Source organism: Nothobranchius furzeri, chromosome 5, assembly GCF_043380555.1.
Source record: "Nothobranchius furzeri strain GRZ-AD chromosome 5, NfurGRZ-RIMD1, whole genome shotgun sequence".
NCBI classification, from domain to species: Eukaryota; Metazoa; Chordata; class Actinopteri; order Cyprinodontiformes; family Nothobranchiidae; genus Nothobranchius; species Nothobranchius furzeri.
The window spans coordinates 13,016,906-13,044,874 of NC_091745.1; the positions used below are offsets into that span (position 1 = coordinate 13,016,906).

The window sequence follows — 27,969 nt, forward strand, 5'->3', positions numbered from 1 at the left end:
TAGGACAAATATTAACTGTGATTTTTTTTTCAAAGCAGTCTGATCTAGACCCACTTTTATTACTCCATGTGCTTCACTCCAATGATGCTCAGACCCTCGTTCTTAAGATAGGCACAGTTTCTCGCTGATTTCCAAATGGCATCTCTTATTCTCTTGGAGATAAATCTGAAAATTATGCCACGGGGCCTTGCGTCGTTTAAGCAACATTTTCCACCACGATGCGCAATGTCAGTTGCGGCAGAGACATTTCCCTTTTCCTCCGGTGTCACCTTCTGGCAGGTCTCGGTCACCTTAGCACAGGTATTCTCCCCCTCCGGTTCCATTACTCCATAGAGTCACAGGTTCCATCGTCGCCTGTATATCTCCAAATCAGAGACACGATTCACCATTTATGTGACGGTCTCCACATGTTTTCCAACTCTTTTTTCGATTTCGTACACTTTTTCAGTCATAGCTTTCATTTTGGTGAAAGTTGCTTCCATTTTTCTCTCTAGAGCATCACATCTGGTGTTGAAAAGATTAGCCAGCTTGCTGACTGTATAATTGACTTTTTCCATTGCTGTGACTACTTCAGATTCATTCCGATTGGGTTTTTTAGGAATTGGTGGCTTACTTGGAGTCACTGGTAGTGGTGGAAATTCGTCATCCATGGAAGGGCCGTTTCTGCATCCCCAGCAAAGCTATCGTCAAAGCTAGCAGCAGAAGAGTTAGCATTGTTATCCCTAGCATCAGATGATCTCTTCTGGCTTGAGTTTTAGGACATTTTGTTGGTGCTGTTCAAGGTGCATTCATAAAAACTAATCAAACGCGTCTAAGTATAATTTTCTGATAAAGTTCTTCAACGTTGAGTGGAGTTTAACGAGTTATATGCCCCTTTTAAGAATTTGATGTTAAAAGCTCGGTACAAGTGGACTTAACACGCAGCCATCTTGGTCCAGCCCCTATCCAAGGAACTTCTCGGGATTGCGGAAATCCCTGAGCCTGTGGGCGGCATTTAATATCAATCAATCAAAGCTTTATTTACAAAGTGCCACAATCCTGCCAGGGAGCCCAAGGCGTTGTACACAGTAAACAAGGAATGCAAATCACAATGCATAAATAGATAATAAAAGCAAATAAAATAGTGCAAAGAGGATTAAAACATTGGAAGTAGAAACCAATAGATAAAACAAGGGATAAAGTGACCAATAAAAACAGGGAATAAAATCAGCATAAAAGAGGGCCGACCTCAAACATGTTCAGGGAACGCCAAGCGAAGGAAGTGGGTTTTCAGGTGACTCTTAAAACCCAGCAGAGATGGGGACAGCCTAACTGAGGGTGGCAACTGGTTACAGAGTGACAGAGCTACAGCCTTTAAGGTGGGATTTCTTCTTAGGGGCTCCAAAAGAATAAAGACACATTATTTTTAAGATGCAGTTATTACAACATTGTATGTTATTATTTTATATGCAGATAAATTGTTTAAAGCAGAAGCCACCAGTATCTAACAGCTCTAAATTGCAGTGGGTTATGTACCACAACCATCATGTGCCTGTTGTCTGTTTCTTAAATACAGGAGGGTATAGTAGTTTTTTCTTAATCTTTAGGTACATTTTTTTGTATTCAGAATTCACGAATGAACATCTCAAATGTTTGGTTATGGTCTGAGTTAAAAAAAAACAAAGATTTGAAAAAGAAAATCAAAAGAAGAGGTGGCTCAAGGGCCGAGTGCGGACTTGATCAACGACAGCTGAACAGAGGTACAAGACTAATATGAAGGTTGTAATAAAAAAATAGTAATTTTGGAAGTACTGTTGTTAAATAAATCCCTCAAGTTTTGTGTGGATGCGCATATGTCTCTTTACATGTGTCTTTCGGCTAAACCTTTGTCCACAGAGCTCACAGGCAAAAGGCTTATCACCTGTGTGGACTCTCATGTGATAGTTTAAACTTGCCTTTTGGGTACATCTGTATTCACAGAGCTCACAGGCAAAAGACTTCTCTCCCGTGTGGACTCTCATGTGTATAGTTAAATGTGCCTTTTGGGTGCATCTGTATTCACAGAGCTCACAGGCAAAAGGCTTCTCTCCTGTGTGGACTTTCATGTGTGTGTTTAAACTATGTTTACGGCTAAATGTTTGTCCACAGAGCACACAGGCAAAAGACTTCTCTCCTGTGTGGACTCTCATGTGATAGTTTAAACTTGCCTTTTGGGTACATCTGTAATCACAGAGCTCACAGGCAAAAGGCTTATCTCCTGTGTGGACTCTCATGTGTGTGTTTAAACTATGTTTACGGCTAAATGTTTGTCCACAGAGCTCACAGGCAAAAGACTTCTCTCCTGTGTGGACTTTCATGTGTATAGTTAAACTTGCCTTTTGGGTACATCTGTATCCACAGAGCTCACAGGCAAAAGGCTTCTCTCCTGTGTGGACTTTCATGTGTATAGTTAAACTTGCCTTTTGGGTACATCTGTATCCACAGAGCTCACAGGAAAAAGGCTTCTCTCCTGTGTGGACTCTCATGTGTGTGTTTAAATTATGTTTATGGCTAAATCTTTGTCCACAGAGCTCACAGGCAAAAGGTTTCTCTCCTGTGTGGACTTTCATGTGTATAGTTAAATGTGCCTTTTGGGTACATCTGTATCCACAGAGCTCACAGGCAAAAGGCTTCTCTCCTGTGTGGACTCTCATGTGACAGTTTAAACTATTTTTATGGCTAAATCTTTGTCCACAGAGGTCACATGCAAAAGGCTTCTCCCCGGTGTGGCCTGTCATATGACGGGTTAAATTGGACTTTAGGCTAAATCTTTTCCCACAGTCATCACAACTAAATGATTTCTGTTGTTTCTGGACTTTTCTGCATGAGCCTTCATGTTGCTTCTCTTTCACACATTTTGTATTAACCGAACACTCTGAAGACTTTACTGCTGAATGACTTGTCATTCTCACATGTTCCTGAAGAGACCACTTGTGGAGGAACCGTATACCACACACAGGGCAGCTAAATGATTTGTTGACTGTCTTAATATCTGACTCCGAAGACTTATTCTCATTACAGCCATGGTCTCCATTTCCAGTTTCAGGTCCAGAGTCTGAATGCTCAGAGTCTAGATTCAAATCATCTTCATCTTCTCCACCAACTTCAGTCTCTGAAGAATCGGATATCTTTTCATTAGGGTCCAGATCTAGGTTCTTGATAGTTTCTGCTCCTCCACCAACTTTTGCTGTCATCTGCCCATCTAAGCTGCTGGTTGGGACACCTCCGTCTTTCATTGGATGGTTGTGGAAACGTAAGAGCAGAGGTTTCTCATCCGCCTCCTCTCTCTTCCTTGAATCTGCAGTGAACCAAGCAGAAATTTATAAAAGAAAAATATTCAGTAAAAAGAGAAAACAAAATACCTAGAGGTGTTTTTTCAATCAGTAATATAAATAACCAATGTTGGTAAACACATTACTATTTATGGTAATGCATTACTTTTACAAATTACTATGAATCTAACGAGTTGCTTTTAAGCCCAGACATCACTATGCGATTGGTAGAAGGAAAAAAATGTGATCTGCAAATTCTGATTAATGCTTCTCAGAGCCAGTCAAACCAGCCGTCCGTCGCTGCTACTGTCGAGCCTAGAGATACCCTGAAAACAGCATCGCGTCGGCCCCACCCTTCCTTTTCCTAACGCTGAAGGTGTGCAGCGGCAAAAATGTAAACAAACATATCTGCTGAACCTTTACTCCTTGATAGTGCTTTAAAGTTTGTATCCTACAACGAAATCACGGTGCTGAGGAAGCTCGTTAAAATGCGTCAAAAATGTAAATGTTAGAGACGTCCCGATCAGGTTTTTTTGCCCTCAAGTCAAAGTCATTTGATTTTGAGAATCTGCCGATACCGAGTCCCGATCCGATACTTTCGATAAGTAATAAAAATAAAATAAAAAGGAAAAAACTTTTCCAGAATGTTCCTTATTTTTTATTTAATTACATTTTTATTTTAATTTTTAACAACAGATCACTTCTGAGACCATGGTTCTCAACCGGAAAAGGGTGGCTTGCCAACTCCGGGTCGGAAGAGAGGTCCTACCTCAAGTGGAGGAGTTTAAGTATCTCGGGATCTTGTTCACAAGTGAAGGTAGGAGGGATCGGGAGATCGACAGGCGGATTGGTTCAGCATCTGCAGTGATGCGGACGCTGAGCCGATCTGTCGTGGTGAAGAGGGAGCTGAGCCAGAATGCCAGGCTCTCGATTTATCGGTCGATCTACATCCGAATCCTCACCTATGGTCATGAGCTTTGGGTAATGAGTGAAAGAACAAGATTGCGGATACAAGCGGCCAAAATGAGTTTCCTCCGTAGGGTGGCCGGGCTCAGCCTTAGAGATAGGGTGAGGAGCTCGGACATTCGCAAGGGACTCGGAGTAGAACCGCTGCTCCTCCGGATCGAAAGGAGCCATTTGAGGTGGTTTGGGCATCTGGTCAGGATGCTTCCTTGACACCTCCCTGGGGAGGTGTTCCGGGCATGTCCTGCCGGCAGGAGGCCCCCGCGTCGACCCAGGACACGTTGGAGAGGTTACATTGCCAATCTGGTCCGGGAACGCCTTGGGGTCCTGCCGGGGGAGCTGGTGGAGGTGGTCGGGAGAGGACGGTCTGGAGCTCCCTAGTTGGGATGCTGCCCCCACGACCCAGACCTGGATAAGCAGAGGAAGACGACGATGACGACTCGTGATTTTTATCTTGAGAGGTGCTATAGAAATGATATTTTTCTTTCTTTCTTTCTAAAATGACAGCACTCATACTCACTGTGATGTCTGAGGTCTTTGATAATGCCCACTTTAAGATGTCAAATTGTGATTTGTCCAAAGTGATAAACAACTAGGGCTGGGTAAAAAAAATCAATCAATCAATTAATCAATCAATCAATCCATCCATCAATCCCCTCCATCCATCCATCCATCTTCATCCGCTTATCCGGAGTCGGGTTGCGGGGGCAGTAGCATAAGGCGAGAGGCCCAGACTTCCCTCTCCCCAGCCACTTGGGTCAGATCCTCCGGGGGAATCCCAAGGCGTTCCCTTGTCAGGTGAGAGACATAGTCCCTCCACCGTGTTCTGGGTCTACCTTTAGGTCTCCTCCCGGCTGTACATGCCCGGAAAACCTCACCAAGGAGGCGTCCAGGAGGCATCCTGACCACACTCAGCTGCGAACCGCTCCAGTGAAAGCTGAAGATCACGTTCTGATGAAGCCAACAGGACCACATCATCTGCAAAAACCAGAGACCTGATCCTCAGGCCACCAAAAGGGATGCCCTCCACACCTTGGCTGCGCCTAGAAATCCTGTACATAACGGTTATGAGCAGAATCGGTGACAAAGGACAGCCTTGGCGGAGTCCAACTCTCACTGGGAACGAGCCCGACTTACTGCCGGCAATGCGGACCAAGCTCTGACACCGGTCATACAGGGACCTAAAAACCCGTATCAGAGGGTCTGGTACCCCATACTCCCAGAGTACCCCCACAGGGCCCCCCGAAGGACGCGGTCAAACACCTACTCCAAATCCACAAAACACATGTAGACTGGTTGGGCTAAGTCCCACGCACCCTCCAGGATCCCCCTAAGGGTATAGAGCTGGTCCAGTGTTCCACGGCCAGGACGAAAACCACATTACTCCACCTGAATCTGAGGTTCAACAATCCGACGAACCCTCCTCTCCAGAACCCCTGAAAAGTCATTACCAGGAAGGCTGAGTGTGATCTCCCTGTAGTTGGAACACACCCTGCAGTCCTCCTTTTTAAATAAGGAAAGGGTGGGGCAAGATGGCGCCAGCATGTTGGGCAGTTCATCTGTCGCTCCCACGGTTGTTAAGGTTTTACTTGCTACTGGGATGTTTTTTCTGCAATATTCGCTCACTACGTGGGGTTCCTGCTGCAGCTCCGGCAACCAGCTAATTGTTTGTCACAGCCTTATGAAAATGGACAAGACATATCTGCGCTACTCTCGGGAGTCCCCGGATTCTTACTCCGACTGCCAAATCCACCTAAGTGGAGGAAGCGTTGGAGAAGGGGTCAACAGGCTGGGTGCCTGGTGAAGCTAAGATCAGCGTTGCTTGATGAACCGAATGCTTTGTGGGAGAATCCTGGTGCGGCTGGGTCCTGTTTGCAGCGTTGGCGTCCGCCAGGCCTGGTGGTTTCTGGGTTGGTGTCGGTGGTTGGCGGCGGTCGGCTGGTCCGCTCCCGATGTCCTGCAGGTACGCGGTACGGCTCTTGGAGAGGAGTCAATCAGCGGAACTTACAAGAGGCGATTTATGAGCCATCAGGGTCTACATTATCGGATGGGAAGGATCAGGACGCCTCGGCGCCGGACACCATCAGGTTTGCCCTGGTGAATGCCAGGTCTATTATGAACAAAACTTTTATTCTGGAGGAGTTCTTTGAGACTCATGACCTGGATTACCTATGCATTATGGAATCTTTGGTCCCAAAAGTGAATCTGCTACTTTTGTGGAGCTACTACAGGATGACTGTACCTATTTTAGTGTCCCGAGACTATCAGGACGCGGAGGAGGACTGGCGGTGATTTTTAAGTCAAAGTTCACTTGTAAACAAGTGGCTTCGCCAGTTGTGCCTACTAGTTTTGAGCTTTGCCTGTTTGAGCTGGGTCATGCGCCCTGACTGTTGGTCGCACTCCTGTACCGTCCACCAAGATTAAATGCAAACTTCTTGGAGGAGTTCACAGAGTTCCTCGGTGAAACTATTCCCAAATATGATCAGGTTTTAATTCTTGGGGATTTTACTATCCACGTTTGCTGTCATGATAAGCCTATGGTGAAGAATTTTTTAAATCTTGTTGACACTTTCAATCTGTCTCAGTTAGTTGACCAACCTACACAGGTATGCGGGCATATACTGGACCTTTTGTTATCTTTTGGGGTATCTGCTTCCAATCTGCAGGTTGGGGTGGCCTTTTTCTCGGACCATAGACCTGTTTTATTTAATGTGCCTTTTCCCTGTCAGCCTGCGATGCAGTGTCCTCCTGTAAAACTCTGCCGGATGTTAAAGTCCTCTATGGCCACTGAGTTTTGCTCAGTGTTTGGGTTGGTGGGGCAGGGGCAAACTGCTGGGCCTAGAAGAACCGAGAAGCTTACTGCACATTTTAACGCAACATGCTCGAAGGATTGTAGCACCTGTGCAGGCTAAGAAACATAAATGTAAAAAGGAGCCATGGCTAAATATGACAACACAGGACTTAAAAAGGAAATGTAGGAAGGCAGAGCGTAGGTGGAAGCGGGATGGGATTCAGATCTCCCTGGACCTACTGAGAGATAGCCTACCAGAAAGCTGTGAAAGAGGCGAGAAATAAGTTCTTTGGTGACATTATTTCCTTCAACTCACAGAATCCTTGGATTCTTTTTAGCACTTTGGATTCTATTTTAAATGCAAATGAACCGCTGGCTATTGAGTACACTACAGAATCCTGCAATAATTTCCTCAGCTTCTTTGTTGACAAAGTGAGGAGGACGAAGGCTTTGATCACACCCTCCAATTACCACCCCTCTCTTTGGGGTCCTGCCCCAGGGCTCCTGGAGAGCTTTTATCCAACATCTCTAATAGAGTTGGAGAAGGTGGTCAATAGTCTGAAACCATCTGGTTCTGTATTGGACGCAATCCCGGCTAAACTTTTAAAATAAGTTTTTCCAGTTGTGCCTCCTTATGTTCTAGAAATTATAAATAGCAGTCTACTATCGGTGATGTTCCCAGCTCTTTTAAACATGCAGTAGTGCGCCCTCTGCTGAAGAAAACTGGCCTAAATTTGTCGAATATGTCAAACTATAGGCCTGTTTCCACACTGTCTTTCTTAGCTAAGGTCTTAGAAAAACTTGTGTATGCCCAAATGATATCCTTTCTACATGAAAATGAGATACTAGAGATTTTTCAGTCTGGGTTGAAGTCTCTCAATAGTACAGAATCAGCCCTGTTGATGGTTTTGAATGATATCCTGATGGCAAACGATTCTGGGGAGGCTATGATTTTTGTACTCTTGGACTTGACTGCTGCATTTGACACAGTGGCCACAATATCCTGGTCAAGCCCCTCCACCGTGTCCTGGGTCAACCTTTAGGTCTCCTCCCCTCCAGGTTACTCCTGATTGACTGGAGCACTGGGTGGGAATATCAGGCTTAGCACTCCAGTGAATAAAATCTTACCTGTCAGGGGGGAATTTTTGTGTAAGACTGGGGGAGTGTTCGTCTGATACTGCTGATTTGCAATGTGGAGTGCCTCAGGGATCAGTCTTGGCACCTCTCCTCTTTTCCGTCTTTCTGCTGCCGCTGGGTGACTTGTTTCGTCGGCACAAAGTCAAGTTTCACCTGTATGCAGATGACTGTCAAATCTATTTACCAGTATCATGCAATAACTCAAGTTCTTTTAAATCACTCTTGGACTGCTTGGAGGAGGTCAAGTTATGGATGGCTCAGAATTTACTGTACTTCAACCAGAATAAAACTGAGACTATCCTGTTTGGCCCGAAAAACAAACATGGGACTGACTCTCCATTATTAGCACCTTTTGAGAAGGCTGTGGTCACCAACCTGGGGTGAAGTTGGATGTAGAGCTCACACGGAACAATCAGATCTTGCCATTTCCATCTAAGGAGAATAGCTAGGATTAAGCCGTTTCTTTCACGTAAACACCTGGAAACTGTCATTCACGCCTTCATTACCACCAGACTGGACTACTGTAACTCTCTTTATGCAGGCAGCAAGCAGGCCTCCATAGCGAAACTACAGAAGGTCCAAAATGTGGCAGCCAGGTTACTGACTGATACCAGGAGATCTGAACACATCACGCCCGTCTTGGCATCCCTGCACTGGCTTCCAGTCTCTTTTAGAATTTCGTTTAAAGTTCTGGTGTTTGTTTTTAAATGTTTAAATGAGTTGGCTCCACGTTATCTGTCGGATCGGATCCATCCTTATGTTCCCGCAAGGAACCTTTGTTCAACACAGCAAGGACTGTTGGTCGTTCCCAAACACAGACTGAAATCTCGAGGGGGTTGTGCTTTCTCTGTGCTGGGGCCGAGGCTCTGGAATGAGCTACCTACATGTGTTAAACAGGCCACCACGCTCGGCAAGTTTTATGGGGCCAGCTGAAAACACACTTTTATTCTTTAGCTTTTACTCAAGAAGAGTCTCATTAACGGATGGCTTTGCACTTTTTTGCTGCCCCACCTAGATTTTATCTACATGTTTTTGTTGGTTTTCAAATGGTTTTATATGTTTTCATTTTTTATGTTCATTTCTGCTGTGTAGCGCTTTGTTTGGTCCTTGGGCAAAGTGAAGGCGCTATATAAATAAAGTTTAGTAGTAGTAGTAGTAGTAAATAAGGGGACCACCACCCCGGTCTGCCAGTCCAGTGGGACTGCCCCCGATGTCCATGCGATATTGCAGAGCCGCGTCAGTTAACACAGCCCCACAACATCCAGAGCCTTAAGGAACTCCAGGCAGATCTCATCCACCCCTGGAGCCTTGCCACAGACGAGCTTTTTAACCACCTCAGTGACCTCAGCACCAGAGATTTGAGAGGCCAACCCAAAGTCCCCAGACTCTGCTTCCTCACTGGAAGACGTGTCGGTGGGATTGAGGAGGTCTTCGAAGTATTCTGCCCACCGATCCACAACATCCTGAGTAGAGGTCAGCAGCACACCATCCCCACTATAGATAGTGTCGGTAGTGACTTTGGACTGGCCTTCAACTCCGCTTTTGGATTTCCCCCAAACGGCTCTGCTTATCAGGGCGTCTCTCGTTAGTATAGGGTTTTTGTAAAAGAATATTTCAGTTAGTTGGTTCCCCTCCTCCCAGCCCTTTTGGCCTGGCGCTTTCAGTTTCCCTTTTGTAGTGATTGTTTGTATTTGTTTTAATAAAATCCTTTGTTTGGCAACACAATTACTTTATTATTATTAAATCTACACACTGCATATTTTACTCCCTCCTTCACATCTCTCCTAGCGAGCTGAGGGACGTAACAGAGTGGGAGCTCGTCCGGGATTTTTCTCTAATTTATCCCGTTTTAAGTGTGTTTAAAAGTATCAACTTTGTTTTTGTGTCCCTTAGAGACAGAGTATGGCCTCCTTTGATTTGACTGCGTTTGTGGCGGCTCCTTCGCGCCGGCTGCTGGAGAGTTGCCGCAAAGCCGATCTGCAGCAGGTTGTCGCCCACTTCAGTTTGCTCGTACCTAAGCAGCTAACCAAAGATGCACTTCGACAGCTGGTGGTGGATTAACTGGAGACTCAGGGGATTCTACCTTCGTCATCCCCTCCTGGTGTGTCACCGCCTCTCTCGGATGAAGAAGGGGAACGGTCGGACTCAATGAGGGAGATCCCCGCTGCCTTTCCAGGAAAATAATCCGCTAAAGGATCTCTGCCCACCTCCGCTTTGCCTGGAGCTAGCCCTCCTCGCTCCCCGCTAACAGGAGCTCGACTCCAGCTACGCCTCGCTCGCCTTAAAATACAGGCTAAGGAAAAGACTCACGAAAGAACTCTCCGACATGAGATTGAACTGAAGCGCATGGACAATGAGGTTCGCCTCCGAGAAATACAACTTCAGATAAGGACTCTGGATGCTGCCGCTTCCTTGAACCAGACGGCTGATGACCGTCCTTCGCCCTCGTCTTCGTCTCCCCGTGCCCTGCACCGCGACGCCTCGCCATCTTCTCCGGGTCCCACATCGTTACCGCCTGGCGTCGACATCAGCAAGTGTGTCTCCCTCCTTCCACCGTTCTGAGAAACTGAAGTGGATGTGTTTTTCCTTGCTTTCGAGCGGATTGCTGTGGCTCTGCAGGGGCCTCGTGAGGTTTGGTCATTACTCTTGCAGTGCAGATTCTCAGGCAAGGCCCTAGGGCCTGCATGACTTTATTTTTTTTTTAAGTCGACAGTCAAGTAATGAAAGTCGAGTCGACTTCGACTATTCGTTGATGACGTCATACGCCGGAGGCGGGGGGGGGGGGGGTGTCGGTCGGTAGGTTCGCTGGAGTTTTTGACAATTAAAATTGCGCCCACATTTTCTAAGTTAAACATATCTTTTAGCAACGGTAGTTTCTGCATCCTACTTCAGCCCTCTCCCCCCTCCCCCTGCGCAGCAGCCGCAAACTCACTGATGCGCCTGCAGCCTTTCCTGCTGCTCTAAACATTAAAATAATTATTTCATTTTCTGTTCCTCACTTCTGATTACCTTCAATGGTGTCTGTTTGTTGCTACCACCAGGTACAACAACTAACTTGTTTTTATTTGACTATTTTTCTGTCCTGCCTGTTTATTATCTTCCTGCATCTCCTCTCAATCCTAAAGAAAAACTGCTACCTGGGTTCATATATATTCACCTTATGAGTTACCTTTGAACTGCAGTTCTAAAAGATCTACCGACCACAAAAACAGCGGAGTGCCGCTGCTCGCCGGCTGACTGCAACGGGACCGTTTTGCTGCGGAGTTCGTGCTGGAGCGGAGCGGAGTGGAGATAGTGGAATCTTGGGGGTGCGTCACCGGAGGACAACAGCTGATGCGCCTCGCTCCGCAGCAACAAAGCGCATCAGGCACAAATAACAGACAGAAAACATGAAAGGAAATGAGCCGACATGAACGATCGCGTGTTTAATTTGTTTTTGAGGTGGTGACACCTGATTTGGCGGTGCTCAGGACGCAATGTCTGGAGCGCACGTCAACGATCAGAGCTTTGCATGCGCAAACTGGTTAAGATTAGGATGGGGGTGAGGGGAAGGTTAAATTGCAAGAGGGAAAACGTCACAGTTTGGTTAAATGTCTGTTTTACCGCCGGTGTCAGTACCGCACAGCGCGTCGCCTCCGCCTCGATCCAGACGCGCAGGGGCTCATCACCTGCTGTCTTTTCCGAGGACTGCATCTTGTCAGTCATTATCACGTGACAGCGACTAGTTGATGACAGGCATAAAAAGTCACTACAGAGCCGTGAAGTCGACTAGTCGACTAGTTCGTACAACCCCTACAAGGCCCTCCAGGTTATTTCTGCTCTGTCTCTAACAGACAGCGCTAGTTATAATTGTGTGAAGAATGCTGTTTTAAACGCATATGAACTTGTTCCCAAGGCATACCGTCAGCGTTTCCGGTTAGAAAAACCTAGGCCTCCCCAGGGTTATGTGGAATACGCTCACTCTAAGTCCGTGCTGTTTGATAAATGGTGTTCAGCTTCTGGAGTTAACTCCTTAGCGGACTTGAAAGAACTAATTTTAATTGAAGAATTTAAGAGACATATGACTGAGAGGCTAGCTTTGTATTTAAATGAACAGAAATTTGTTTCTCTTTCTTCGGCTGCCTTGTTAACTGACGAGTTCGCTCTGACTCATCAGCCCAGAGAGTCGAAACCTGACTCTGTCCGAATAGTGAGACCCTCTCCTAAGCCGTCTGACCATAGTGACCTTCCCGAATGTTCCCTCCATAAGTGGTTTCTATAAACACCATGGATCTAACACTGCTAATTTACGTCCACTAACTCCAGCTGTTTCTGTAGTTTCTGATTCCTCCACCTCACTCAGCATGGCTCTATTAAACACCCGCTCTGTTAACAATAAGTCCTTCCTGCTCAATGATCTAATTCTCTCTAAAAACCTTGATTTTCTGTTTCTGACTGAGGTTTGGCAGCAAACATCTGATTTTTCTGGTCTGATTGAATGCTGTCCGAGTGGTTATTCTTTTCTTAGCCAGCACCGGGGTTCTGGTCGTGGTGGACGCCTAGCTGTTGTTTTCAGAGACCATCTTCCATGTAGCTCTACAACCTCTGGTCACTTTGCTTCCTTTGAAATGCAACTGATTAAAGTCGGGCGTAAGGACCCATTCTACTTTGCTGTGGTCTATCGTCCACTTGGTCCAAACAGTCCTTTCCTTCAGGAGTTTAGTGACTTTCTATCCTCCACTGTGAAGCTGTCCAGACTGGTGATTGTTGGTGACTTTAACATCCATGTTGATGATCCCTCTGATCACTTTGCCATGAATTTATCCAGCCTTATGGACTCAGCTTTACCCAGCATGTTTCTGGCCCCACACACACCAGGGGGCACACTCTGGCCCTTGTTTTTACCCTGAGTCTACATGCTGACAGTGTTTGTCCTGAGGACATTTATATTTCAGATAACCATTGCATTTTCTTTAACTTGTCAGTTTCTGCGTTTTCTCTCGTTTTCTTAATGAAAGCACAGCTAGCAATTTTTCTGCTGCTTTTGATCCACCCTGTTCTTCTGATAACGACCTAGATTCCTTAACTTCTCAGTTTAACGAGCACTGCCTCTCCATTCTGGACAAAATCTGTCCTGTCAGAACCAGATCAGTTCCTGCAGTGAACCCTACTCCCTGGGTTAGTGACAGCCTTCGTAGCCTGAAGCGCCAATGCAGAAAAATTGAGCGCTTGTGGAAGAAAACCCATCTCCACGTCCATCTGCTGCACCTAAAGGATCTTCTGACATCCTTTAATTCTGCAGTCAGAGACGCGAGGGTTTCCTATTTCTCCAGCCTGGTGTCCCAGAGCAAAGGGAACCCCAGGATGCTGTTTAACACCATCAGCAGTATCGTCTCTCCTGCCTCTTCTACAGCCTCCATCCACTCTGTTACAGACTGTGAGAACTTTCTGTCTTTCTTTGTGGACACAGTCAATAAGGTTAGATCTAGCATCTCTCCCTCAGCCTTATCGCTGCCTCTCCCAACTCCAACCAGGCCCATAATCCTAGATAGCTTTGCTCCTGTTTCTTTGCCCGAGTTAACCAAACTAGTTAACTCTATGAAGACCTCTGCATGCCCCCTCAACATCTTACCCTCATCTTTGTTTAAAAGTGCTTTTCAGTCCATCGGTCCCAGCGTGCTCTCTATAATTAATGCTTCTCTGGTCTCTGGTCAGGTCCCTGCTTACTTTAAGAATGCTGTAATCCACCCGCTTCTTAAAAAACCCGAGTCTTGACCCCTCTCTTCAAAGCAGCTTCAGACCCATCTCTAAACTTCCGTTCATCTCCAAGATCTTGGAAAAGGTTGTGGCTAAACAACTCACAGCTGCTCTTGATGAACATAACATCTATGATAGCTTCCAGTCAGGTTTTCGTAGAGCTCATTCTACTGAAACAGCTCTTCTTAGGGTCTCTAATGACCTTCTGACTCACAGTGATGCAGGGGACTGTTCTGTTCTGGTCCTGCTGGACCTGACTGCAGCCTTTGACACTGTTGACCATCACCTGCTACTGGAGAGGCTGAGAGACTGGGTAGGCCAATCAGGATCTGCTCTGGAGTGTTTCTCCTCTTATCTTTCTGAGCGCTCCTTCTCTGTGGCCGTCTCCAAGTTTAGGTCCTCCACCACCTCCCATACCCATGGTGTTCCACAAGGTTCTGCGCTGGGGCCTCTGCTCTTCCTCCTCTATCTGCTTCCTCTTTACCACATCCTGAGCTCCTTCAAAGGAATCTCCTACCATCTTTATGCAGATGACATCCAACTGTACATCTCCTTTAAGCCCCATGAGATGTCTAAGCTGCAGCTGTTACACACCTGCTTAGACTCTATCAAAACCTGGATGGCTGGGAGCTTTCTGTAGCTGAATGAAGATAAGACTGAGATCCTCATCTGTGCCCCAGACAAGCTGGTTCCCAAAGTCAGAGACTCTCTTGGTCAGCTTGCTTCTCACACCAAACCTGTCAGGAATCTTGGTGTGACCTTTGACCCAGCTCTCACCCTGGATTCTCATGTCAGTTCTCTTGTTCGCTCTTCCTTCTTCCATCTCAGGAACATTGCTAAGCTGAGTCCCGTTCTGTCCCACTCCAAACTTGAGACTGTTCTCCACACCTTCATCTCCTCACACTTAGACTACTGTACCTCTCTTTTCACGTGTCTGAGCAGAACCTCCCTGAACCGTCTACAGGTGGTTCAGAATGCCTGTGCTCGGCTTCTGACCAAGTCCTCCAAACACACCCACATCACCCCGCTTCTCCTCCAGCTTCACTGGCTGCCAGTCAACTTCAGGGTTCATTTCAAGATCCTGGTTCTGGTCTATAGGGCCTTACATGGACAAGCACCATTTTACATTGGTGATCTTCTTAGTCCCTACACCCCCAGCAGGTCCCTGAGGTCCAGTGATCAAAGCCTACTGGTTGTGCAGCGCACCAGGCTAAAGACCAAAGGCGACAGATCATTTGCTGCTGTGGCCCCTGGACTCTGGAACTCTCTCCCCCTGAGCCTGAGATCAGTGGACTTAGTGGACTCCTTTAAAAAGCAGCTGAAGACTCACTTGTTCAAGCTGGCTTTTGTATGACCTTCATCACCACTCTCTCTTTATTCTGCTCTCTCCACCTATTCCACCTTCCTCGGGATCCACTGATTTCCCTCTTTCCTATTCAATCTTTCCCTTTCTTAACATTTTTTTAATCACAATTGCCTATTTTTGCTAATTCTATGCAATGTTTGATAAATAAGACCCCAGGTTTGCCTCAGCTTCTGCCATAGTTGGAGCTGCATAAATTGATACAACCTGTTCATTCACAGAAACAGTCGTGTGCGACCTGCAGCTTTAAATTCATCTGATGTTTCAATAAACTCTACTGATGTTTTCTATATATTATATGGTTTTGCTAATCCTTCCCAATTCAAATTCAATTCAAATTCAAAGATACTTTATTAATCCCAGAGGGAAATTAGAATCTCTTTACAGGAACTGCTCTAAATTGTAGAATTGTTGCATCACAGTAAATTCACTTCAAGATGTATGAAATAGCTCTTCTTAAGTTTATGATGGTGTTGATTTAACTGATTTCTATTATCTCACTTGTATCTCTGTAAATGGCTGTTGGTGTTATTGTCAGTTGTGTTTGCCTTATCGTGTTTTATTATTTTATTTGTTCTTTATTATTTTACTTTATTTGTTCTTTGTGTTGTTGTTTTCTTTTTGTTTGCTTATCCTATTCGGATACACAGGAGGGATTATGCTTTGGAAATGTTATGTTTATTATTAACTGAATGTAGGGCTGCAACAAACGATTATTTGGATAATCGATTAATCGGATGGGGTCTCGACACGATTAATCGATTAATCGGATTAAATGGGGAAATTTTTAAAAACTGCTAGGGAAACGTTATTTCTCTCCTTCCTTCACTTTATTTAACACAACATTATTAGAAAACAGTTCAATAGCAGAAAAACAACATGCCATCACCTAAATTGTCTTATAAGGTGTATAGACAGATACTCTAAGCTACATTTATCTGTGACCTAAAATGCTTGGTCCAAGTTAAACAGCTTAAGGGCAATTCTCATCTGTTTTGTTTGATCTCATCTGCTGAAATTTATTTTAAATGTAATTAAACATAGGCTGTGAATTAATCAAAATTGATCACTATTTCCAAAAATGACTGAAAAAATACCAAATAAAACAAAAGTAAATGAATGCCATCCTCCTTGCGATGATGCCCTGGGCAACTGCCATAAAGTCACATCAAGAAATGCTGCTGATCATTCCAATGATCCCAAATAGACTCACATTAGGCCACATGAAAGCAACTGAACCCAAAAATATATTAACCAGTATATAACTGCACTCTCACAACACGCCTGCAGCAACAGTTAGGACTCCTCCCTCCCTTTTAAAAGTGTTTTTGCTTCCGAGGACATAGTGGTTGTAAAACCACATGCTAGTAGTCTGGCCCCGGTGTGATCAACCAGTTTCTGCGGGAATGTGACGGCGGAACCAGGGCCAGATTAACACTTTGTTGTACCCTGGGCAACAATATTCAAGGGCTCCATCATCACGACCCGAGGATCACCATAATGTGGTCACATACAGAATATTTTACTGTAATATGCAGTAAATATACTCAGTACTTGAATGCCTGACAACACGTAACCCGCCCAGAGTAACCTTTGACCCACCTCGTGTAGACTGACCAATGAGGAGAGGGTCTTAACTTGAGGCCCTCTCTTCATTGGTCAGTCTGCATGAGACTGACTCTCAACTGACGTTCAGTCATAGGCAGCGAAGCGTCTCTGTGCAGCGCAAAAGCCCGGGTGGACAGTTTGTTTAATAGGGTGACCATATTTCCATTTCCAAACAAGAGGACAGGGGATCTGTGCCTATGACGTCACACTATGGCAACGCCACACAAACCATGTTGGGACCCATTTTTTGTAAGAACTAAATTAATATCAGATTCTGCCAATAAAAGGGCTCTAAAACAATTCATATGTAAATATTTTGCATATTTAATGCAAAATCTCATTTTTATGCTTTAGTGCTGCAACAAGGTTTTATTAATAATAAATTATTATACCTTTTGTTTTATTACAGCATCGGTAAGCTTCCTGTGCAGATTATTAAGGATGCTTGTTTCAGCTGTGAGATTAGACGATGGGATCAATGAAAAAATAAGTTGTCACACACTCCATGGAAACTTTCAGAGAATCCACAAATAGTGGCTTTCAAATGGTTTTGTTACTTTTTGCAAGTTTAGAAAAGCAGCAGATGAGACAGCATGTCTGATAATTTAGTTTTTCATCTGATAATATTAGAACATGTCAGTAATGTCTGAGGGGCTTTTATAAACACTGTATAACTAACACTCCTGGAGAGGGTATGAATTACACAGAGGCTTCTGGGGAGCCCAGTTATTGGGGGGGGGGGGGGGGGGGGGGGGCATTTTGCCTTGGCCCCCAAAATGTCTTGAAACGGCCCTGGGTGTGTGACTGAGTTTTGAAGGTGATCTGAATTGTATCAGATGTATAAATATTACATGTGTATAACTTATTGTTTTTTACTGGTAAAAACGTGTAGTGGAGATAAATCTACCTACATTTTACTTTTCAACACTTTGTTTTGTTTTCTTGTTTTTAATTTAACTATTTTCCTGTCCTGTCTGTCTCTCATCTTCCTGCATCTCCTCATAATCCTCCAGAAAATCTGTTGCTCTTACCTTTTCACCTCATCAGTTACTTTTGAGCAGATCAAAGGGATCTCCTGACCGCAAAGCGCAGAGCGCGTTTTCGATGCTGCATGAGGTGACATCACCACAGCACAGGTGATGAGCTCCGCAGTAGCGCGCTTCAGGCACAATAAGACAGAAAATGGAGAACATGTGCAGACAAGAATGATCGTGTGCTAATTATAGTTTTTTGGTTGCGCCACTTTGAGAATGGACCGTGCGCTGGAAGCAGCTGCCTGGATCGCTGCACAACAATGCGGAACCGGTTTGCAGCAGCGCAAGTCTGCAGGCTCTCCGTCGCGCTAATCTGCCGGTACCGGCTCTCCCTCGCGCTGATCTGCCGGCTCTCCCTCGCGCTGATCTGCCGGCTCTCCCTCGCGCTGATCTGCCGGCTCTCCCTCGCGCTGATCTGTGGCTCTCCCTCGCGCTGATCTGACTTGCTCTGGTCTGCGCGCAACGGCGGGCGGGAAGGGGGGGGGGCGCTTTTGGAAGAGTTGTGCGACACAACGAATCGATGACGCAATTCGTTGCCAACGCTTTTAGTAATCGATTTTCATCGAATTGATCGATTCGTTGTTGCAGCCCTAACTGAATGTATTATTCTATGCCTGAAAGCATTCTCCCTCTCTCTCTCACACACACACACACACACACACACACATCTTTGTTATAAATAAACTCTGAGAGCAGAAACTCGGGGCAGTTGCCTTGAGCTTCTGCCCCTGATTGCAGTTTGGTGACTTGTCTGCTTGTTGTCCCTCCCCTCTCTCCAGCTGCAGGTATTGGGTTATTGATACAATCCCTAACAGTCATGTAATCATTAGTTTAGAAATATAGAATTAAACTCATTTTTATAAACTATATTCTTGAATCTGTCTGAATTAATATGAAGTGTGTGTTCCTAAGGTCGCATTAAATCAAATATTCAAAGACCAATAAGACTGATCATTTATAATTAGATGGAATATCACATCTTATTGATCATTCAGTAAAAGTAACCACTTCCATCACGTTACACCATCAGCATGGCTCTACACTTCATCCTGCAGCATCTGGACTCCCTGGGTAGCTACACCAGGATCCTGCCAGAAGCAGAAACAGTTGGAGTTAGCAGGTCAGATCCACGGTGTGTAAAGTCCACTCATGGAGGGAACAGGAAGGGAAACCACTGAAGAACCAGGATAAACAGACCCGAGGAAACATGGACGGAGACACAGCGCTGCCCCGTGGCCAGGCGGGAATGTGGAAACGGACCTGTGGCTATTCCAAACACAGGCGCCATCCTGTTAGCGTCCAGAAGCAGAGTATGGGTCGGATGAGGCTGGCCCATACTCTGGAAGAGCAGCTGCTATGTGTGGACTCTCATGTGATTTGTTTGTTTACATTTGTAGTAAACCTTTTTCCACAGTCATCATGACTAAATGATTTAGGTTTCTTCTGGACTTTCCTGCACGAGTCTACATGTTGCTTCACTCTAACACATCTCTTATTAACCAAACAGCCTGAAGACCTGACTGCTGGATGACTTGTCTCCCTCACGTGTCTCTGGAGACCACTTGTGAAGAACTTGTTGACAGACTTACCATCTGACTCAGAAGACCTGCTCTCATTCCAGTCATCATCTTCTTCATCTCCAGTTTCAGACCCAGAGTCTGACAGCTCAGAGTCCAGATTCACACCATCATCATCATCATCATCATCATCATCATCATCATCATCTCCATTAACTTCAGTCTCTGAATAATCAGATGTTTGTTCATGAGGGTTCCTGCTAGTTCCTGCTCCTCCACCAGTTTCTGCTGTCATCTGGTCAGCTGAGCTGCTGGTTGGAACATCTCTGTCTTCTATTTGCTGCTGATGAAGCTGTGAGACCAGAGGTTTCTCTTCATCATCCTCACTCTTTATAGAAACAGCAGTAACAGGAAACCCGACAGCTTCAGTCTCCTCCTTCAAACAGAGATGCTCTCCCTCCAGACTGGTCCAGAGCTCCTCCTGTTCCTCCTTTATGTGGAGGTGTTCTGGGTCCTGCTGGTCCACACCAGCACTCTGTTCTTCAGGATCTTCTTCTTTAACCAGCACCAGCTGTTGAACATCTGTAGGAAACACAGACACATGATGTTACGGACCATCATACCTTTTTATTTACACCATGAGTGATACTGGCTACATGATGTGGGAAAAAGGAACAAGAACATGAACTTAATTTAGATAAAAACATATTTCTACTTTAGGAACAATAAAAACTTCCATCACAATCAGTGTGTTTGTTTCTGGCCATAACTTCTAAGCCTCCTACTCACAACCCAAGCTTTAGATCTGAAGCTTATGTGAGGAGAAACGTCTCGAAGATAAAATCAGCAACTATTCAGTCAAAAGGAAAATGAATAAACACTTAGACTTGTTCCTTGTGAAGGAAGAGGATGTCTGCAACATCTTTAGGAGACAGAACGTACGGAAGGCACCAGGCCCAGATGGAGTAACTCCTTCCTGCCTCAGGACCTGAGCTGTCCAACTAGCACCAGTCTTCACAATGATATTCAACAGATCGCTGGAGCTGTGTGAGGTTCCATCATGCTTCAAAAGCTCAACTATCATCCCAGTACCGAAGAAATCCTCCCCTACAGAATTGAATGACTACAGACCCATGGCTTTGACATCAGTAGTCATGAAGTCCTTTGAGCGCTTGGTGCTGTCCCATCTTTAAAGCACCACAGGCCACCAGCTGGATCCCCTGCAGTTTGCCTATAGGGCAAACAGGTCAGTGGATGATGCAATTAACATGGGGCTGCACTTCATCCTGGAACATCTTGATCAACCAAGGACCTACGCAAGGATACTGTTTGTGGATTTTAGCTCTGCTTTTAACACCGTTATACCAGAAATCCTCACCTCAAAGCTTTCTCAGCTCACTGTTTCCCCTGCTATGTGTCAGTGGATTTCCAGCTTCCTGACAAATAGGAGCCAGCATGTGCGGTTGAACAATGTTACATCTGGCACAAGGTTGATCAGCACCGGTACACCACAGGGGTGCGTCCTTTCTCCACTGCTCTTTTCATTGTACACCAATGACTGCACCTCTAAGGACACAGCTGTAAAAATCCTGAAATTTGCAGACACCACTGTCATTGGGCTCATCCAGGATGGTGATGAGTCTGCTTATCAGCGAGAAGTTGAGAGGCTGGTGGTCTGGTGTAGTCAGCACAATCTTGAGCTTAACACCCTTAAGACTATGGAGATTGTCGTGGAGTTTGGGAAGCTTCCCACAGTGCTGTCCCCCCTCACAATATCCAACAGCCCAGTGATAATGGTGGCCTCATTCAAGTTCTTGGGAACTATCATTTCCAGGGATCTGAAGTGGGAAACAAACATCAACTCCATCCTCAAAAAGGCTCAGCAGAGGATGGATTTCTTACGGCAACTAAGGAAGTATGGCCTACCACAAGAGCTGCTGATCATCTTCTACACTGCTGCAGTCGAATCCATACTTTGCTCATCCATCACTGTCTGGTTTGGGTCAGCCACAAAGATGGACAAATGCAGACTACAGCGTATTATTAAAACAGCAGATGCCCAACTGCCCTCTGTCCAGGAACTGTACATCAGCAGGACCAGGAAAAAGGCAGTGAATATTGTCCAAGATGCCACACATCCTGCATCTACTCTCTTCCATCTCCTCCCATCTGACAGACGCTATAGATCGCTGTACACAAAAACTACCAGACACAAGAACAGTTTCTTTCCTTCAGCCATTTCTCTCCTGAATCTGTAGATTATTTTACCATCCTTTTATTATACTTTGTTATACTTATTCAGTATGTTTATGGATAGGAGTGTGTGTGTGTGTGTGTGTGTGTGTGTGTGTGTGTGTGTGTGTGTGTGTGTGTGTGTGTGTGTGTGCATATATGTATATATGTGTGTGTAAATGTACATGTGTGTGGGTATACATGTTCTTATGTGTTTTTTTAATGTATTTTTATTCTCATTTATTGTGGTTGTTGAATGTTTTAGAGAGCGAACATCTACCGAAGCTAAATTCCTTGTAAATGTAATTTTACTTGGCCAATAAATCTGAAATCTGAGATGCAGCTGCTGTCAGTAACAATCTTTAACTTTTAAGCTCTCAGCAGGCTAAAGCACTACAAAGCAAAGGAATCTTGCAAATTAGCATTTTTGGAGATTGATTGTTGTTATTATATTATTATTGTTATTATATATATCCATATTATATATATCCATCCATCCATCTTCTGAACCCGCCTTGTCCTCGCGGGGGGCTGTCTCCAGCAGTCAACGGGCAAGTAGGCGGGGTACACCCTGGACAGAGAGCCAGTCCATCGCAGGGCAACACAGAGACACACAGGACAAACAACCTTGCACACACACACACCTAAGGACAATTTAGACAGACCAATTAGCCTAACAGTCATGTTTTTGGACTGTGGGAGGAAGCCGGAGTACCCGGAAAGAACCCATGCATGCACAGGGAGAACATGCAAACTCAATGCAGAAAGATCCCAGGCTGGGAATCGAACCCAGGACCTTCAATTTATTAAATCTAGATTAATCTCACTGTAATCTTGGAATTAATCTAGATTAAAATGGCTCATTCAAATTCTGCCAAAGACATATTTGTGTGCTACCTAGATCATAAATAAAGGCAAGTCTTTGAGAATGGAGGCATATTTCTTGTTTCAATAATGCATCACAGACTGATAAAGCAGTTTTACTACGATAACTGATGATGAAAATAAATAATGATCAATAAGTATTTGTGTTTAGTAGTTGTTTATTCAGTTCAACAAATTCTGCACTGTAGGTCTACAGAATAGGTCATGATTAACTATTTACAGTCAGTAGCATTTGGTCAATCAGTCCAAGCTCTATTTCTCCTTCTTCCACCAGTCACTCAAGCAGACCAGCTTGTTCACATTGTCTGGTGACAAACTAGATCTTCTCTTCTGTAATTTCGGTAAAAGCTTCTCTCTCTGGGCCTCAGGACCAATGACCTTTTGAGAGTCTTTGCAGGTTCTGTGGCCTCACCCAGATCACCCGCGGGCAAACAAGTTCTAACCAGAACTGGGGGACGGAGGGTTTCAAAGCATCTGTCAGCATTCATTCTGGACAGTTTTACTTATTTTATGCTTCTTTGTGAGAATTGTCCTCATGTCCCCATGTCTGTGGAGGGATCAGACAAGGACACTGCTTATTAGTGTTGTCAAAAAAAAATCGATACCTAGATATAAAACGATACTGAAAGCGGTATCTAAATTAGATATTCCATCCCTGTGGTATCGATATTATGGACTATTATACACAGCCTTCTTCAAGTACACCGGCACGCACGACAGCCAGATGCCGTAAAGCAACCTCCGCCTCCCAGACAAACAGAAGAAGACGCCGCGTAGCTACATTGCAATTTCCCACGCGAGTTGTCTCCGATCCAAGTTTTGTCTGCCAAATAAATAAACAAAAACATAAACAGCGAATTTGGGAGGCGCTTCACAGCCCAACTTAATTAGCATACCAAGTTCGACACGTAGTTGTATATTCACGCTTATGTGCTTAAAAAAAATCTTGTTTATTGCAACCCGGACTTAATTTCTAGCATGCAGTGCGTTTGTTTACTCACGCTGACAACTTTGGTGCTACTTGGATTCCCCGGGGTATTTAGATCCATCAGCGAATCGCCATCAGTGTATATCCATATAACGGGTGCGGACGGGCACCCATGGTGCAGCCTCGAAATAAGACATTATCTGCACCAAAACATCTCTATGTCGAAAGGTTTTGTTGGGAATCATTAACATGATTCCCCCTGTTCGTTTGGAGCGAGTCTGGGATTTCAAGGCGTAAACAGACTAGCCGCGGCTAATCTAACCGGCACTTTTAATGATGTCACTGCCGTGCGCCAATCTGTTTTTATTAAGATTACCGGTAGATGTACCTTTGTCCTACTGTGGAGAAATTTGTTTTCTCCCTTTATTGACCAACAGAGTTGTTCAAAAGTACAGAACAAAACATATGGCATTACATCTTATGACAAAAATGCACCTTAAACAGAGTTTAAGCAGCAAAACATCACTCTGCAAATAGTGTATATATAGTGAGATAATTCATGATTTAAAGTGTTAACTTTCACCAGCTTTTGTATGCACGTTTTAAAAAAATGCGGATACTTGAAAGGTTTAAGCACTTTATACAGTTAATTCTTAACATTTAATTTTTGCAATGTAAATTGAGGAATGTTATTTTTTGAATAAACTTGTTCAATAAATTGGTGTTTTTAAATAGTATCGAAATCGAGTATCGAGTTTTTCCCCCCAGTATCGAATAGAGTTTGAAATTTTAGTATCGTGACAACCCTACTGCTTATTATGGGATAGTAGTGGCACTGACTCCTCCTCCAGCTTCCACAAGCCTGTAGTTTCACTTTGGTTCGTGCGGTCTTTTATTTTCTAACTTTGTTGACAACCATGTCAGTCACGTCCACCATGTGTGCAACAGAGCAACCAGGAAAACGTGGAATGGACTTCAGCAGACGGAGTCATTTCTAATGAATCATTTGGAATGGATTTCTGAGAACAATGGAAAGAGCAAAAGGTGTGTGTGTGTGTGTGTGGGGGGGGGGGGGGGGGTTCCCTTCTGACATAATAGTTGTGACATCTTTGAACCACCTCCACTCAGTCAGCCAATTAAGTAGTTTACTCGTAGTTTAACTCTTGATCCAAACGTTGGACCGTTTCTGCCTCTAACAATGGTTTCCGTCGTTGCTGGTTTCTCTTTTTTCCGCCACAGCACCGAGATCACCACGTAGTGCTCCAGTAAAATGTGTTTAGACTGTGGAGCGCACGTTTAACGAAGCTTCGAATCAGTAAAAAAATGAATTGAGGAACTTAATGAATCGAACCATTTGATGATTCGCTTCAGCCCTACTTCCTTTCAACGCTTTAACAACTCTAACTGTCATTGGCATGTTTTTACTGTGTGGGCGTCGGAACGAGCCCCCGCACCGTGAGAACAAACATCCCAGCTCTAAAGCCGATCTTCATCCACGTACGTCACACATCACGTGATCAGGAAGCAGAAAGTCCACGTGTTAGATCAGGGGAGTCAAACTCAAACTCACACGGGGCCGAAATGAAAATCTGGGACGAAATCGCGGGCCAAACTTAATATTTTTTGAAAAAGTGACGGCAAATTTGCACATTTTCTTTATCAACATGTATGCAATTTAGAACCTTTTAATTTGGAAACAAACATTTTTCCATTAACACTGAATGTGGAATAACCAAATTACACTCGAGCAAGTCCGTTTTAAATAAAACACATCAGTGGTATTCATTACTTGTGGTATAATCAGCATTTTTAAAATCTATTCAGGATTTATGTTTTCTTGTTTATTCATTTTTCTTATTTTTTTATTCTCCTTTTTTTCTCCTGTAATAAGTGTCATCGCTGCTGTGACGTCTAGCTTTCCCCACTGAGGAACAATGAAGGGATTTTCTATTCTATTCATCTATCTGCAGCCTTTCCAGTTCCTGTTTACTGTAGGTTAAATCTTTTCTCACGGGCCAACAACAAAATAAAAACATAATTTTATCTTAAATGAAAATGCAACATCTCACCTGTTAACTTTCATGTTTTGGAGCAGAAAAAGAGCATAAAACCAACATATTTAAAGCTCAGTTTTCTCCACTGGTTTACTGTGACGCTCACCTGTTCCAGCCAGATACCTGCATCATGGGGCTGACCTGAGCTGAGGAGGAGACTCCTGTTGTTTTGTTCATCTTCATCATAATAATGACAACATAGGTTTGTGCTGCTGAACATGTCTGAGCAGCTTGACCACGTTGTTGTGTGTCGGGGAGGAAAAATAACAACTACAGCAGCCACAGAGTCATGCTGGTTTGAGCGTGTCACTGCTAGTTGGAGTTATATCGGCTCTGTCTGGAAGTTAGCTGGAACACTTTCTCTTTCAGTCGTGAACACATTACTGAGCAGTTAAAATCTCTGTTTCTGGGCTTCAACGTCAGAAAATAGCTGAGTAAACTCGGCGCTGAGTGAGAGGAGTGTTTAGTTTATCCGAGACAGCGGAGCTGCAGACACCGACAACAGACACTGGAAAAAACACAAAGGAGGGGGCGCTTCGGCTCCGCGCTAATGCCGCAAAGCATCATGGGAGTTGTAGTCTTTGCGGTAAAATCGGCCAGCGGGTCAGTTTTAATATGTTTTTTTATAATTATCTCGCGGGCCACATAAAAATGCTCCGCGGGCCTTGTGTCTGACATATGTGTTAGGAGATCGTTTTGGGACGCGGCTGTGAAAAAATGTGAGACGAAAACCAGAAAAGCTTCTGCCGATCACAATTCGACAACGGACTATGAAAGAACAGATAACACTCAAAATGCGCAGATTCTTCCTGTAAGAGGTGAGTCTACTCTTTGTTTTGGTAATTTTGGCGTTGACATCATCATAGAGCACAACGTACTGTGACTCTTAAAAAAACAGTAAAAACGCTGGCAGCGAATGTCTTTTCTGATCAGGAAACGGCTGGCAGTGAGTGAGTTAAACAAAAAGAAAAATCTAATTTGTGCTTCGCTTCCATAAAAAAATCCATATTTAGACTTCTTCTGTGTTCGCAAATCAGTCAGTGAATCATACCGTAATCAGTCACATGCACAAACCACGGCCCATCGTCATTTACTGGACTAATGATGGGCGAATGGAAAAACAGCCCAACCCTAGTGTGGGCTACCGGAGCTGCAATACTTACTCTGAACTGCGTGGCGCTAAAGAGTCGAATGTTTTTACACACTGGGCCTTTAAGCTCTACAACACAGCGACGTGCTGAAGCAACAGCAGTCATACGTGCTGTCAGCGCCGCTGTCGTCGTGTCTGCAGCATGCTGTCTTCCCAACTGTGATTGGTCAAATGATGATGCGTGACTGACGCTACAACAAAGGTAGGTTGTGAACAAGATGAAAACCTCTCCTGTCTCTGACTGATTCTCGTAGTGACTGAAACCCGACAGAAGACCAAGTAGTTCCCACAGCTTAATGTCACCGCTCCCCATGGGGACGGGTCAAATGCAGGACGTAACTTCACCAGTGTGTGACGATGATTTTGGGACTTTAACTCCCCTCAAACCAAAAAATTCTTTGGATCAATATGAGTCACATGACCAGTATACTTGGCTTCAAAATCATTCATCAGAGAGATCTAATCACTCTAAAACTTCAAGGTTATACAACAGTCTGTGAATGAGCGAATGACTGGTAATGATGTAAAAAGCTTAGGGGGTTTTAGAACACCAGTAGTGCTAAACACATACAGATCATTATTTTAAAGATTGAACATCATTCTCATAATTTCACTGTAATGTCCCACCATAGACTGACCATATATTCATTCATTCATCCACCAGTACCTGTGTCCATGCTGTCCAGGTCCAGGTGGTGAAGAACACACGATGAATCAGTCCCAGCTGATGGATGATCCTGAAGTGGTAGCAGGTTTTCTTTGGCTGTGTTTAGCTAACAGCTGCAATAGAAACAAAGCAGGAGAGCTGATTAAGATGCTGCTTCAGAACAACGCAGGAGATTAAAGATCCAACGCTTTGGTTCTGGCCAAAGGAACAGCAGCAGATCCAGAGGACAGGAAGTCTAGAGAAAAGCTTTTCTGACCCACAACCTGATTCTGGAGCTCCGATTGTCACGAAGACCGCAGAATATCTTCTCTGGTTCTGGAAAGAACTCCACCAAGTTGTGGAGGAGGAGAAGAGAGTTTCCACAGCCTGGTGAGAAGATTTCTGCAGCAGCAGCAGTGTGTCGCTTTAGCTGATCAACTCTCCCAGAGACTGAAGTGAAGACATTTTTACTGCAGAGCATCAAATATTCTCCTCACACACCAGAACAACAACAAGCTAGCTCTGCTGGCAGCTTCCGGTTTCTACTGTTTCCGGTGGTCGGTGACCAGCGTAAAGGTGCACTAGCGCCACCTGCTGGAGCAGAATAAAACACACCTGTGTGTTCAGAACGGGAC

The 27,969-nt window shown here is 44.6% G+C and overlaps 2 protein-coding genes across 3 annotated transcripts in view; one reads left to right on the forward strand and one right to left on the reverse strand.

Annotated features, from left to right (window-relative positions):
- LOC129160839 (zinc finger protein 260-like) lies at nucleotides 1–27,881 on the reverse strand. Of its 2 annotated transcripts, none has more exons than XM_054737905.2 (4): nucleotides 27,619–27,881; nucleotides 27,356–27,468; nucleotides 19,512–20,021; nucleotides 1–3,316 (listed from the first exon to the last, which is right to left on the reverse strand). In XM_054737905.2, the coding sequence occupies exons 2-4, from the start codon at nucleotides 27,363–27,365 to the stop codon at nucleotides 1,797–1,799; spliced, it is 2,040 nt and encodes a 679-aa protein (XP_054593880.2). In that variant the 5' UTR covers nucleotides 27,366–27,468; nucleotides 27,619–27,881; the 3' UTR covers nucleotides 1–1,796. The 2 variants fall into 2 exon arrangements, with proteins under 2 accessions (XP_054593880.2, XP_054593879.2); XM_054737904.2 differs by having other exon boundaries at nucleotides 27,612–27,881.
- The window catches only part of LOC139069967 (uncharacterized), a 474,557-nt gene that overhangs the window by 418,538 nt on the left and 28,050 nt on the right, over nucleotides 1–27,969 (forward strand). The window lies entirely within an intron of this gene.

Coding starts and splice junctions, on each gene's coding strand:
- LOC129160839 (XM_054737905.2), bottom strand. Junction 3,317..19,511: donor CAGGTCTTCTGAGTCAGATG/GTAAGTCTGTCA, acceptor GGTTCACTGCAG/ATTCAAGGAAGAGAGAGGAG.